Source organism: Lingula anatina, chromosome 8 (genome assembly GCF_051362555.1).
Source record: "Lingula anatina isolate TDL-2025a chromosome 8, LinAna3.0, whole genome shotgun sequence".
NCBI lineage: Eukaryota > Metazoa > Brachiopoda > Lingulata > Lingulida > Lingulidae > Lingula > Lingula anatina.
The window spans coordinates 2,113,752-2,126,940 of record NC_141774.1 but is presented as its reverse complement, the minus strand read 5'-3'; the positions used below and the strand labels follow the sequence as shown (position 1 = coordinate 2,126,940).

General features: G+C 39.7%; 1 protein-coding gene and 1 non-coding gene across 3 annotated transcripts; both read right to left on the bottom strand.

Annotated features, from left to right (window-relative positions):
• Positions 1-7,445: 7,445 nt before the first annotated feature.
• Positions 7,446-12,847, bottom strand: LOC147760176 (uncharacterized). 2 transcript variants are annotated; one of them, XM_086994429.1, is made up of 4 exons: positions 12,753-12,847; positions 10,531-10,628; positions 9,413-9,805; positions 7,446-8,540 (listed from the first exon to the last, which is right to left on the bottom strand). In XM_086994429.1, exons 3-4 carry the CDS (start codon positions 9,742-9,744, stop codon positions 8,408-8,410), a joined length of 465 nt encoding a protein of 154 aa, XP_086850555.1. In that variant the 5' UTR covers positions 9,745-9,805; positions 10,531-10,628; positions 12,753-12,847; the 3' UTR covers positions 7,446-8,407. The 2 variants fall into 2 exon arrangements, with proteins under 2 accessions (XP_086850555.1, XP_086850554.1); XM_086994428.1 differs by lacking the exon at positions 12,753-12,847 and having other exon boundaries at positions 10,531-10,775.
• Positions 12,848-13,049: 202 nt separating this feature from the next.
• Positions 13,050-13,189, bottom strand: LOC112041589 (U4 spliceosomal RNA). Its single transcript, XR_002886295.1, has one exon. It is a non-coding gene; the product is annotated as a U4 spliceosomal RNA (small nuclear RNA).

The following is a 13,189-nucleotide window of genomic DNA, read 5'->3' as shown; positions in this document are numbered from 1 at the left end:
CCTAAGATTGTTTTGAATATCTATCATTTTAAAGGATAGAGTTTGATTTTTTAAAATGAAAAGTGCAATAACTATTGTTCATTTATTTCCATTTAACGATTTCGCGATTACTTGACCATAAATTCATTGTCTCCATAGGGGAATGTCATGACAGGACACTCGAGTTGTTCTACATATACAAGCATATTCAAGACACATTTGGCATCTACAAGACACTGCATATCAAACTTAAACGGCATCTTTTTGTATTTACGTCACAGTGTGTATAAATGAGAAATAAACACTAGTGCCACTGTGTCACTTACGTAATGAGATCGTCATCACTTGGTTTTGGACGTTGATATCGTGTTGGTGACCCAAAGTGAAGCCGAGATTCTTACCATCCCTCACTCTGATGTCCAGGCCCCAGTCTCACAAAAGTCAGTTTCCTGGCTTAGTTGACTAGGATTTCCATGAGAGTGCTGTTACACTGCTCCTGATAGGGTAAGATGTATCCATGTGACCATGTAACCTTGGTAATTAAAGGGAACCTGACTTAAGTTTTTTTGTGAAACCAGGGCCAGAAGACCCGGCGGTGAATTCGGAATCATTCGGTGCCGAGTCTGGTAGGTCTGGCTAGGAACACTAGCACTTTAGAATACAGGATCGCTCTATATCTCCTCGCTTCCCAAACGACAACTTCCCCCCCCTCCCCCCCCCCCCCCCCCCGCCCCCCAACCATACCCAGCCAACTCACAGACGGCATCCGGGCCACGTTGTCACGGTAAAATGATATGCGTAGTCTAACATCAGTATAAAATGCGTACACTTTGAGCTTTGTTATTTCAGTGTTGGAACTTGAAACCCTTCAATAATATACACGTAGTATACAACTTGGACGAATATAAAACGAATGAACCCGCTACCTTGCGCTGACTCTGTACACAAAGTGCACAAATTACATTCATAAAGCTTTAAAATACGCCAGTAAGCCAAACATGTTCTGTTTAAAGGTCCTGTCCCACTATATATATGTAGCGTATAGCACGTATAAGAAATTCTACACATACGCAGATATACGCAGGCGGTTCGTTAGACATACCGGGTACGTCGTGCACAGTAAACAAAGAAAATTAATATAGCGTTATCATTATAACGTTTATATAACCAAAACACGTAATGATAATGTTATAGATCTTTGATAGGGCTTTGATGTACGTTTTTGGTATGAAGTATCCCTAAATGTCTGACAAAAGTATGTCTAAAAGTATGACAAAATTACAAGATTCAAGCACAACATCTGGCTAAAAACATCAGAATTATTTGTTTAAAAAAAATTAAAATTGATGAGTTCAGAGGAATCGATAGGTCAGCGGAAAGACGTTTTTAGTGTGTTTTTTCCCCCTAAAAACCGAAGGGGGTAGGTTCAGGACCCCCCCCCCCCCATTAAATACGTTACCGTACCTACATTTACTCACTTATTTGTGTTCGGTGTGACCACGTCTTTAGTTTAGCTAACTAACCGACAACTATACATGAAGTCGACTAAACTAACATCATGGTTCGGTGGCACAAAAGGGTGTTTAGCCCATACCTCAACTTTTAAGCCTGACTTTTAGTCTTCTTTAGTCCATAATAAATTCGTAAGTAATTGTCCACTTAAAAAGAAGGTACATGTATCGTATCACGGCCCCGTTTTAGAGTGAAAACATAATACTTTACGTGCCGACAACTGGCCGATCATTGAGCATTCATTCTGCAACCGAAGCGATGCTTGTGCCTCCTTTCTACGACCACAGCGATGCCAGTTTCATGGTCGCGCAAAGGACGCAGCAAGGACGCCGTCCAATGTAAATGAGGTTAATTTTAGCCATTGTTTCTTTGTAATAAACTTTTACCTTGGGTCAAAGTTAACTAAAATAATGGTCTAAATATTCCGATGAATTTTCGAGCTGTAATTCATTTGTGAAACAGAATGGCTATAACTTGGGGCACTCAGCACACACGAATTCACACTAGCACAAAGCTGGTAGTCTGGGCTGAGTTTCATAAAAATTAAATTAATTGAGCTCAGGATGCCCTTCTTAACTAAAAAAACAACTAAACGATTTGGGCTCATTCTCAGTTAAAGTATCTCTTGTTTCCAACGCCAGGGGGAAGCGTGTTAGCCTGTTAATCTGATTGCATTCAGCAAGAGTCCCCGCGGAGTTGAATCGATCTACATGTACGCACAACGATAGTTTCATTAGAAATGAGCCTTCAGGAACGATCAACCCAAATGACTTAACCAAGTGACACAAGTAGCCATAGCGAGAAGAATTATCTGTCAAGGTGGTGATTAGATATACATTTTAGCTCGTGGGATGAGATATTAGGTCGAAAATCGAGCTAAAAGACACTAAAACCCCTTTAGTCAGCCACGAGCCTTAGGCTGTATTCCCAGAGCTTTTAGATCGATCTATCCCCGCGGAGAGTCTCACTAGATAACTGTCAGATAATCCGGCTTAAATGTCCGTCCCGCCTACTACAAGCTGTAAAGGGGTAATTAACTTTCGTGTCCGCTCGGCTGACAGCTATTTAGCGTGAACCCCCAGGGAGTTAGGTCGATCTAAAGTAGATCGATCTAATCTCTGGAAATGGGGTCTTAGACGATTAGGCAAATCGCCTAACGCGTACTGACGCATGTTAAGATACTTCGTGGTATATTACCACTTCATAGGATAAATGCTCTGATTTTACTGTCAAATCGACTTCATAGGATATTTTGCGACTTCATCTCCACATAAGATATTGCCTGCGACTTCATGGGATAATGGTGAAATAGTACCTGTTGTTGGCCCAACGCTATGAGAGAGAACGTTTTTGAAATATATTGTTTTTGTACTGTAAATATTATCCAAAATAGGTAAACTGTACGTTTTAATTCACTTGTATGACTGAAAAGGGTTTCTTTAGTGGTATTGAATGCATGTTTTGAGTAATTTTATAATACACAGGCGTATGTAGGTGAGGATTCAGTATTTCTAAAAATCAGTACATTATGGGACATTATGGTCAGCGTTGAAGAAAAGGGGGTCCAGACCCCCTGGGCCCTCCCTTCCCTGATACGCTTGATGCATAAAACTAATAGATCAGGTAAACCAGGCTATGAAAACATAATTTACGCGTAGGTTACTGGATTATAAGACTAATTTTTCCATGAGGAAAGACACGCGCAAGTGTAATGATTTACGTCTGTCCCTTGGTTTCCGAGATGCTCTGTTCTGGTCCTACACCTGTGAATGTCCATCATGATGTGATCAATGGTGTCCCCGAAATGTGCCCTTGGCTGGCTCTCATTTGACCCGAAAGTATTATCTGCGACACAGTCTGCATTTTGAAACTGTTAATAAGGCGTTCGGAGGGGGGGGGGGGGGGTAGGTCTACTCGTTGTTTAGCAGCCTAACGTAGTTGGTCTGCGAGATCAACAGGCTTGTAGATTGATATTTATTCAGAATTGTGGTTAATTGTTATTGTGGTTGATTGTAATTTTTACATCGTAATTTCTTCTATCTACCCGTAGACCTTTAGTAGGGGGACTTTGCAGTCCTTTGGGGGGGGGGGGTATATATTTTTTATATCGTTGTTACTGGTATCCTCTATCCATTAAAGTGAGGAACATGAGACGTTGGGGATATTTAAACTTGCCATTAGGGATGTGCACGTGTCCTTCGGATTTTTGGTGACTTTGGTGACCTAGGGGTGGTTGATTATTATCTTTCAATTGTATTTTCTTCTATACACCCATAGGTCTTTAGGTTGAGGAAACTAAAATGTCGGGGTGTGCATAGGCAGGTTTATTTATTTATTTATTTATTTATTTTTTTGTGACCTGGGGTGTGGCTGTCCCTGGGGATGGTACACATATATATTACCGTAATTTATTTCATCTCCCCCTAGACCATTCGAATTAAGAACATGAGTCTTTGGTGCATGGGTGGGCTACATTAGTGTGACTTGGGGTGTGGCCGTCCCTAGGGGGTGGAGTGATTAGTGGTTTGTCAGGCAATGAAGCTGATTCCATAGATTGCACTTAAGATTCCTTGCAGAGATGGACCGACCCAGCTAGTACTACATCGTATGTGTGAATCTGATGGCGGTCTTCGAGTAAGGAAGGAAGGGGAAATGTAGAGAAAGCAGCAGACAGTACTAAATGACAGACCTTCAGTCGTATTCTTGAATATAGGTCAAGTTAATTAAAACCCATTCAAGACCCCATACTCTCAGGAATCCTAGCCTAGTAGGGTCCAAGTCCCATTGTTCTTTAACATAAAACACACATGTTAATTAATTACTGCTCTTGGGAAATAAACATTTTTGTTTTGTGTTAAGACACAACAGCAGTTAAACGCTAGGATTCCTGATCGAGTGTGTGGGGCCTTGAATTAGTTTTTAATTGGATTCCCTGACCTATATTTATGCATATGGCTGGAAGTCCATTTAGTTCTGTATGTGCTTCTGCTGTTCTCTACATTTCTCAAGGACCCATGCACATTCATTAAAATGACTGGTTCATCAATCTCCGTTTCATGTTCCTTAAAATTTAAGTGTATAGATGGCAGAAATAAAGTTGTGAAAAATAGAATCAACCACCCCCCGGGATAGCCACACCTGAAATATCATACTAACATTCCCGGAAACCTATATGCATATCCTCAATGGTAAGCTTATCAGCCCGGAAGGTTTCATGTTCCCAACTGTAATGGCGTAAGGGCAGAAGCACGAATAACGATGTAAAATTTAAAATCAACCTCCCCAGGGACGGCCACACCCAATGTCACAAAAACCCAGAAGGACCCATACACATCCCCTAAGGCAGATTTTTCAATCCCCATAGCATTACGTTCCCAGCTTTATTGGTCTTAAGGATAAATATAGCAGGAAACACAATGTCAATTAGACTCAACCGCCCCCAGCCCCCCCCCCCCCCACCAAAAAAAATAAATAAATCCGAAGTGACATTCCACATTCAAAATAGTATGTAGCCATGTTTCATGTTCCTAGCATAAAATACGATGTAAAAATTAGAATAGACCACCCCCAGGGTCGACCACACCCCAAGTCACAATTGAATTCCGAAGAGCCTTTGCAAATTCCTTTAATGATAGGTTTATTAATCCCCGACGTATCAAGTTCCTAACTATGATGGTTTAGGAAGTAACAATGTGAAATAGATTATGTATGTATATAATGAATTGTCCACCACAGGGAAAGCTTGACCAATGTAAGCGTACCTAGCCGAGACAACCCCGTCCCCATTCCAATTCTACCTCTATAGAACTTCACACTAGCTATTTATTGACTAAGAAAAAATTCTGGTTGCAAAATGCGTTCCGGTTGAAAAATTCGTTTTCACGATTTTCTTTGGTTGAAAAATGCGTTGCAGTTGCAAAATGCGGCTCTACACCAGTTTTATGAATCCCCAGTATTTCATTCTCCCCTCATTCTTCTATCTGGACAGTTGACCGTTTCAAATCATTCAGATTTCAGACTTTCCGACCTAAGCGTTTTCATTAAGTATATAGGCCAGGAGGTCAATCTTTTTAAACGACCGAGATATTTTCGAAACATTTATGTTGCATATCAATAGAAAAGCCTATTTTTATAGCTTGTTATTGCAAGTCATAACATTTATGTCATAGTTACAAAAGAGACACTTCTATAACACGAATAATGGAATAGACGGTTTGTTAAAGATATTAATGTACACCTAGTGTGGAGCAAAATTAAAACCTCTCTGCCTAGTAGAGTTCTCTACCTACAGTGGAAAGACGTACATTCTTGCTGCTGTGTACTAGCCATATCTATAAACCTGCGCCGTACGTCAATCAAACCACACATGGTCAGTTTTATGCCCTAGTTAAAAGGCAGGCAATGTGTTTACTTATACACTTCGTTTGTCTCATACATCTAGTGCCTTAGACCTGCCATGATTCAACGTCCAAATATTGTCAGTTTTCACTCGTCCTGAAATCTGAAATATCTCAAAACTAAATGGGTAAAACAAAAAACTAGCTTTATGCTTTCCGTCACTGGACCGGAGCTCTTGAAATTAAGTACATTATTTATAGAAGTTAATCTCACGGGTATCTACGAGAACATCTGAAAATAACAGCTTCTCCAACGAGATAAAATACGCACTATCTTGAGTAATGTTACTCCTCCCCCCCCCCCCCCCCCCCCCACACACACACACACACACCGTTTCAAATACACGCGTCACTCTGGAAATCATGGTCTAGAATGAAACTTCATATCGACCTTTACGCCTAATTTCCACATCCAACCAGAACTGAAACATGTTTGGAAACAATGTACCATGAAGTGGTAATATACTACGAAGTCTCCTAAGGGTCCTTATTTTTTAACCAATGAAGTCGCCTTCTATCATGAAGTAGTAATTCTTATCCTATGAAGTGGTAATATACCATGAAGTATCTTAACAGACGCACACCTTGAAAACTGGCAGTGTGGTCCGATCTACCGGTGAATTCAGGATCATTCGGTGCCAGTCTGATAGTTGGGTAGGCCTGCTAGCTCTCTGCCCTAAATCATACATACTCAGTTTGGTCACAAGGTTTATTATTTTCTCAATTATCACCACTGAATACATACAACAATTCCTCCAGTAATAAGCTTGGTTAAACTCTTGTCCAGGTCCAATTTTAGACGAGTATGTTTTTCAAACCTCAGAAATCAATGAAGGTCACCTTGCCCCCTTCTAATGACTTGTGAAACCGCACAAATATCCATTGGTTACGTTATGCTCTTCCATTAGACCGTTCTTGTTAAGAAATGATGTTAGTTAGCGCCGGTAATGAGGCCGTACTAATGACGGGGGTGCTATCCTGCTTACGTCATGGCCAGCATTCAACCCTGTATCTAGGTTGTCGTTAAAAACAATTGTAATTAAAATAAAAAAAGAATAATCACCCAGAGAGCGCAGAAATCCGCCAAGGCACCTGAATTCTATTTATCATCGAATCCATTCACTACATTCGTTTACTCACGGACAATTACCAAAATGTAATCGATTTAAAGATTATCCATTTCTGAACTATTCAGGATTTTTTTTATCAAAATACATCCATGATATTTAGAGTTAGGTTGTAAACATACAAACTGGCCAATAGGAAAAAAACTGAGGTAAAGAACAGGTAAAAGTAAAAAACAAACCGAGGTAAAGAACAGGCAAAAGAAAAAAAAACTGACGTAAAGAAAAGGTAAAAGAAAAAAAAACTGAAGCAAAGCATGCAGCAGGGTGCAGGGCACTGGGCGTGTGTTCTGATGGCGCCTCTTCTGCATGCTAAAGACTGGAACTCGGTGAGCAACTGTACGATGTACTCAAGGTTAAATGGATTCAGGTGTCACGCCTAGGGTTTGAAGTAGTTTAACAATGGGAGATCTGTACGTTACTGCGGCTGCTGTTGAGATTACAGTGGTACTTTATTATACATTATATAGCACGTAAATTTTACATCAGAATGATCTGTCAGTGAAGATAGCTGTACAAAATAAATAGGCGCAAATAATAGAAAAACATTGAAATGACTGAATATAGATCTAAGTGTTTACAGTAAAGTATAAACATTATATATGAAAAATAATTAGAATATTAACTCGCTGCATTTAACCACAATCACTCAAATTCCGGTCGCCTATGACCGCCATACTTGGCACATAATCAAGATAAATGAATTAGAAAAAAACGTTTCCCTGATGCTCGACATATTCTATCTTGTGCAGAGATAATGTTTACTATCTGATAAAATTTTTACCAGTGCCTGATTGATCCAACAAAAATTTTGGTTTGATAAATATCGAGCTACCCAGATGAAATTCCCCTAGCGTATACACACTGCTCAAACTACAATACAAATATGAAAAATAAAACTAACTGTGCACCCCTCATTTTACCTACTTTATTAAAACAGAAACTGCTGCTGCAGCTGATTCAAACCACGGGTTCACAGTTCTCTGAGATTTAACTAGCGCCATCTCGCGTCGTCCTAGCCTTGCACTGAGGCACAGTGTGGACACAGCGTTGATATCTTAACTAGTCAACTTATTACCCTCTACCAGGGCGACAGATAGATGACTACATAGATAGATAGATGACTACAGACCAAAATTACCGTCTATCTATCTAGAAACATATCTGTGAATATCTGTAAAAAATCTATCTGTCGCCCTGGTAGAGGGTATCAACTTATAGTCTACATGTCACCGTCCACGTGTTTGGTGTCCTCGGCAGAGCCGCTGGGACGTTGGATGGAGGGCAAGGAACCCTTGGCAAAGATGTCCCTGGTGGTGTTACAGCCGTGTGGATTGAAGTTCAGGGAGGAACTAGTCCACTGTAATTTCGACTCCAGTGCTTCACGTTCTCGTCTCAACCTTTCCTTGTCTCCAGGGCTGATGCGCGGGCGACGCCCCATACTTTCCTCAATGCCCCAGGCCCTAAGTTCTCTTTGTAAGGAGGGGAAAACGGTTCCCTGAGCTGCTGTCGGTACGCCGCCTCCCGGCTAACGGGAAAAGAAAATTACTCAATAAAGTATAGACTTGCAATGATATATGCAAATATACCTGCAATTATATAACCATAAAATGCGAGAACCGAGGATAATATATTTGGATAAGGGGGGGGGGGGGGGGGGGGGGGGGGGCATGGATGGGGGGAGGGGAATCGCCCATACCCACCTGCTGGTGGTATACATGTATTAATTTGATGTACTAGCTCTCTCACGGGGGTCAACTATCACGTCCTCTAAAGCTTATCCATAGCCCACGCCTTAAAATGAGAGTACACCCAAAATTAAAAAAATATAAATAAAAGGATTCAATTAAGAGATCTTACAAAATTTTTAGAACAAGCTGTCTTGTTAAATGGTCGCTAGTGCTTAGTAATGGACATTTAAACACTTCTTCTTCAGCAGAAATGAAAGCAACTGCGTTATGACACGTCTGTAAACAATAATCCATTGTCTTCAATCACATACATGTAGCTTTAATGAGTCTTTCTGGTATATGGTCAGTATGCACTGTTTTTTAGGGATTCTCGTAGCCTTTATCACAGACGTTAATAATTTCAAAACGTCAGGATTTTTTTTTACATTTTAACAGTAAAGAAGATCCTTATGAAAATAAAATTAGTTTCTTATCAATTATCCAAAAATCTCTTAAACTGTGGCTTCTACATTGTATCGCCGGAAAAAGCCATGACCAAGAACAAACTCACAAACAAACGGGCTCAAGTTTAAGAATTAATGCGTTCGAATGGTGACAGTGGTTGTTAAGATTCATCATAAATAAGCCATGTTAATACATACATGGTATGTTAAATGAAAATCTTGATATTTTATTGCAATTATAAAATGTGTCTTTGGATATCTCTTACCAGGACAGGTCCGTCTTGGTTTTCCCATACGATGCGCCTCCTTGCGGCGTGTTCGATCTTGCATCCAACTCGGCATAGCTCCCTAACGCCGAGGTCACGTGCCTCCTGGGGGTGTTGGGGGACCTGAGAGGCATTATTTGGGGGAGCCGCACAGGCTTCGATTCCTCCTTCACTGTCATATATCGTAATAAATTCAGTGTCAAGGGTGGAAGACGAGATTTCTTTGTCAGCTTCGGCACGGTCTTTTGCGCCTCAGTCCCCGGCGAAGCACGGTCATACAGCGTGAACTGCCACGATGGGGGGCTGGGAGTTGCCTGGGGACGCCGCTTCATGGTGGGGTTAAGGTGGGGACAAAACTGTCCTTTTTTAATTTAGAGGGCCAATTTGACGAATCTGAAAAAAAAAAAAGGCAAAATTGTTTACAGAGTTAGCCTGTGCATTATTCAGTTGAAATTTATCTATTCTTCAGTTAACCTAGATAAAGGAATGAATACATGAATGACATTAAATGAATGAAAAATATTTTAATGAAAAGGCATATGGAATGAGAGAATAAACGAAGAAACAAACAAACAAATGTTAACTGGAGAAAGTGCAAAAGCACAAACACGTTTTATGAGGAAAAAAGTACCCAAACATGCTATGTAAACGATTGAATAGGCCTAAGTCTCTAGAAATGAACAGACAAACAACAAAAAATATATGTTGCATATAATCAGGATTTGCTCTGAGCTAAATTGGTTAAATTGAGGTCTGATGTCGATAACGATCTCTGGTAATGTGCTCATCTATACGGCTGTTTCCGTCAAATTTATTGCCATATTCTAGGTTTATATTCTCTACATCAGTTTTTCCGCTCCTCTGCATGGATTTTTTTTCAATCTATCTATTTATTGCTTATTAATTTATTTTGCATCTATTGACATTTCGCAATATAGTGTTAATATATTTTCATAACAAGAAACATTTCTTTTAAATTCCGAGCACTAAATGTAGGTTTGGGAAATCTCGTCCTCTACCGCTTTGTTGGTACATGTACTAGAAAATTTTTATATATATATTTTTCTGAAATGACATTCCAAGTTGACAAACTTATGATAACAAATGCAAATACATACCCTTCGTCTAGTATTTCGGAAGCGGATCAGTGAGGAAGCTTCTCTTGTTTGTGTATGTTGATGGTCGAGCTCTCGCCTCCCTTTGCGTTGAATACCAGCTTGTTAATAATAAACAAAAATAGTGCACCTTTGCTGTCATTTATCAATGAATCTAAGTCTTGCTTATCAACGATGGTATTTGCACATCTAATTTCAAGACCGACTTCTGCTGTGTATATATAGGGCTTGTTTCTGACGGTTCTCGCGGTCACATTACCCTACCAACGGTTTCTTGACGTCATATCTTTTACATAGGAAGGGGCTTAATTCAAGTAACGATCCACCCACGTACAGCTACTGGCGTATCTAGAATCATTTCTGGGGTCCTTTTCACAAAAAAGTGAGCATATTTGTCGTGTTGCGTCTGTTAAAGACATTTATGCTAATTCGTACTGCTTTATATCATTTTTTAAGTAAAATTTCTGTTGTTTTGTTTTCATATTTGGAGGGCGTTAAAACAGGAACATTAAATAATCGAGCAGAATTATGCAAATATTCCACAAAATGTGTGCGTCACTAACGTGACTCAAATGTTGACTTTTTTTTAGCAGAACGACCTTGAGAAGAAGCGCGGCCTGTTATCTCTGATGGAAGTAATTAGCACAATGAGAGGGTAAAGACGTCAGCTGTGCAGAAACCGAGCGTTTAATTACAATCATCACAGATACAACCTTGAAAACAGAGCGTCAGTTGCATTGTTTTAATGCACACTCGAGACTACTATTTTTTAAATCTCATGAGAAACTCATTATTTCGGTTTAATTGAAATGCTCTTTGAAAAAACATTTGAACTGCGCACTAGAAACATCTGCCTGCGGTCGAAACTTCATTTCATTTTAACTACTTAAACTATTACAGCCTTAATAAGCAAAAACGTTCATTTGCTTGGTAGTTGGATCATAAATGAAAATTATCAAACACAAGCCGATAATTTATCATACCGTTAGCTTACGGCCAACATCAGTCTGATGAAGGCCTACGCCCAGATTGGCCATTAGGCCACACTTTTTTGATTTTATGGATGACATCCTGCGCGCGCACCGATTTTCGTCCGTTCTCCAAAAAAAAAAAAAAAAAAAAATCCCCCCCCCCAAGGAAGTCGGTTGTTGCAAACGTCGTTATTGAATTTGCCGGAAAATGTAATCGGCAATCCTCGGCTAATTCCGCAAGCTCCATGCTGTCATTGTCGACTGCGGAGATATCGGAGTAGTTCCGAGTGCGGAAAATGAGCTTTCTGCGCATGCGTATTATCACCACATGGAAATATGGCCGCTTTGTCGTCAAATTCATCTCTACCATTAATTTCAAAATACACGACAATTAAAGTCATAAAGAGAACGGGGGTCGTCGTTTTGGATTGGTTTGCCATTGATATTGGACATAGAGATATCACATTTTTACAATTATACGAAAGGCTGGCCGCGGCCAGCGATCATCGCCCGGAAAATTTCAGTGACATTCTGTCCAAAGCAGCACATAGGCTTACCAGGTTTTTTTTTTGTAGCGAAAAAAGGGTCGACAAGAGCGTCGTGGTATTTGGTGGACTGAAGGTCAGACAGGCCACCCGATAGTTGGCTGCTACGTGTGAGTCGAAGTAGACAAAATGGCATCGACCGAAATTACCTTTTTTAGATTTGGTAGTAGGAAGCATAGGCCTATCTTTGCTTCATTTTTTAACAATTTTGTGAAGTGTTCACAATGCTTAAATTTTCTGAGAGTACAAATAAAGACACGCTGTTTATTTGATATTTGTTGTATTGATTGCTATACCAACAGAATGCATGAAATAACCTTAAATAGATTTGGTAATATGCAGCACATATATATTCATGACTTTTTACCTTTCTACGAAGTAGGCCCTATTCACAATGCTTTAATATTTTGAGAGCATGGATAAAGACATGCTGTTAGTTTGATACGTGTTTCTGTGGTAAATTAGTGTTTCCAGCTGTGTACTGAAAACATAACTTTTCTTAAGCAGTTTTTTTTTTTTTTTTGGACTGTTTTTTTTTTTCGCCCGCTCGCGCCGATTTTGGGGTCCCCAGAGGATGTCATCCATAAAAATAAAAAAGTGTGGCCTTAGCTAAATTTTTCGGCTTGCGTTTGATATTTTTCATTATATATTTTAGCCTAATATCTACCTCGGTCTTAATGAACTGATAAGAACTTAGGTCTAAATACACCTTTATCTTCTTGCGTGATACAGAAGATTTGTGTCTGAATGAATGAATGTTGGGAGGTCGAAGGATACAATAATATTGGTCTAGGCGAACGGAAACTGAAAAAAAAAAAAAAAAAAAAAAAACATCAGTTCAAAAACATACTATATATGTAAACATATATAAATGTATTTTCTTATATATTGTGTGAATATTGTTGTCTAGTGAGCCTACAAATGTTTTCATATCATTTAGTGCTCAATAAAATTATTATTATTATCTAAAGAGGAATGAATGGGTTTTGATACATGTTGCTGTAAGCCCCCGTAGAGGCGTTCAAAAATTGTGCTACCGTCGGTATTTCACGACGTCAGCACGGGGTATTGGGTATAGTTTTCAACTAGCAATAACCACGCCTCGGATAAACCTCATTGGCTATGGTACCGCCACTGCGCAAAGCT

Bases quoted from the DNA above. Each gene is read 5' to 3' on its own strand.
- LOC147760176 (XM_086994429.1), bottom strand. From the start codon at position 9,744: ATGAAGCGGCGTCCCCAGGCAACTCCCAGCCCCCCATCGTGGCAGTTC. The intron at 8,541-9,412 runs GTAAGAGATATC...TTTTCCCGTTAG, and splicing joins ACCAAGACGGACCTGTCCTG to CCGGGAGGCGGCGTACCGAC.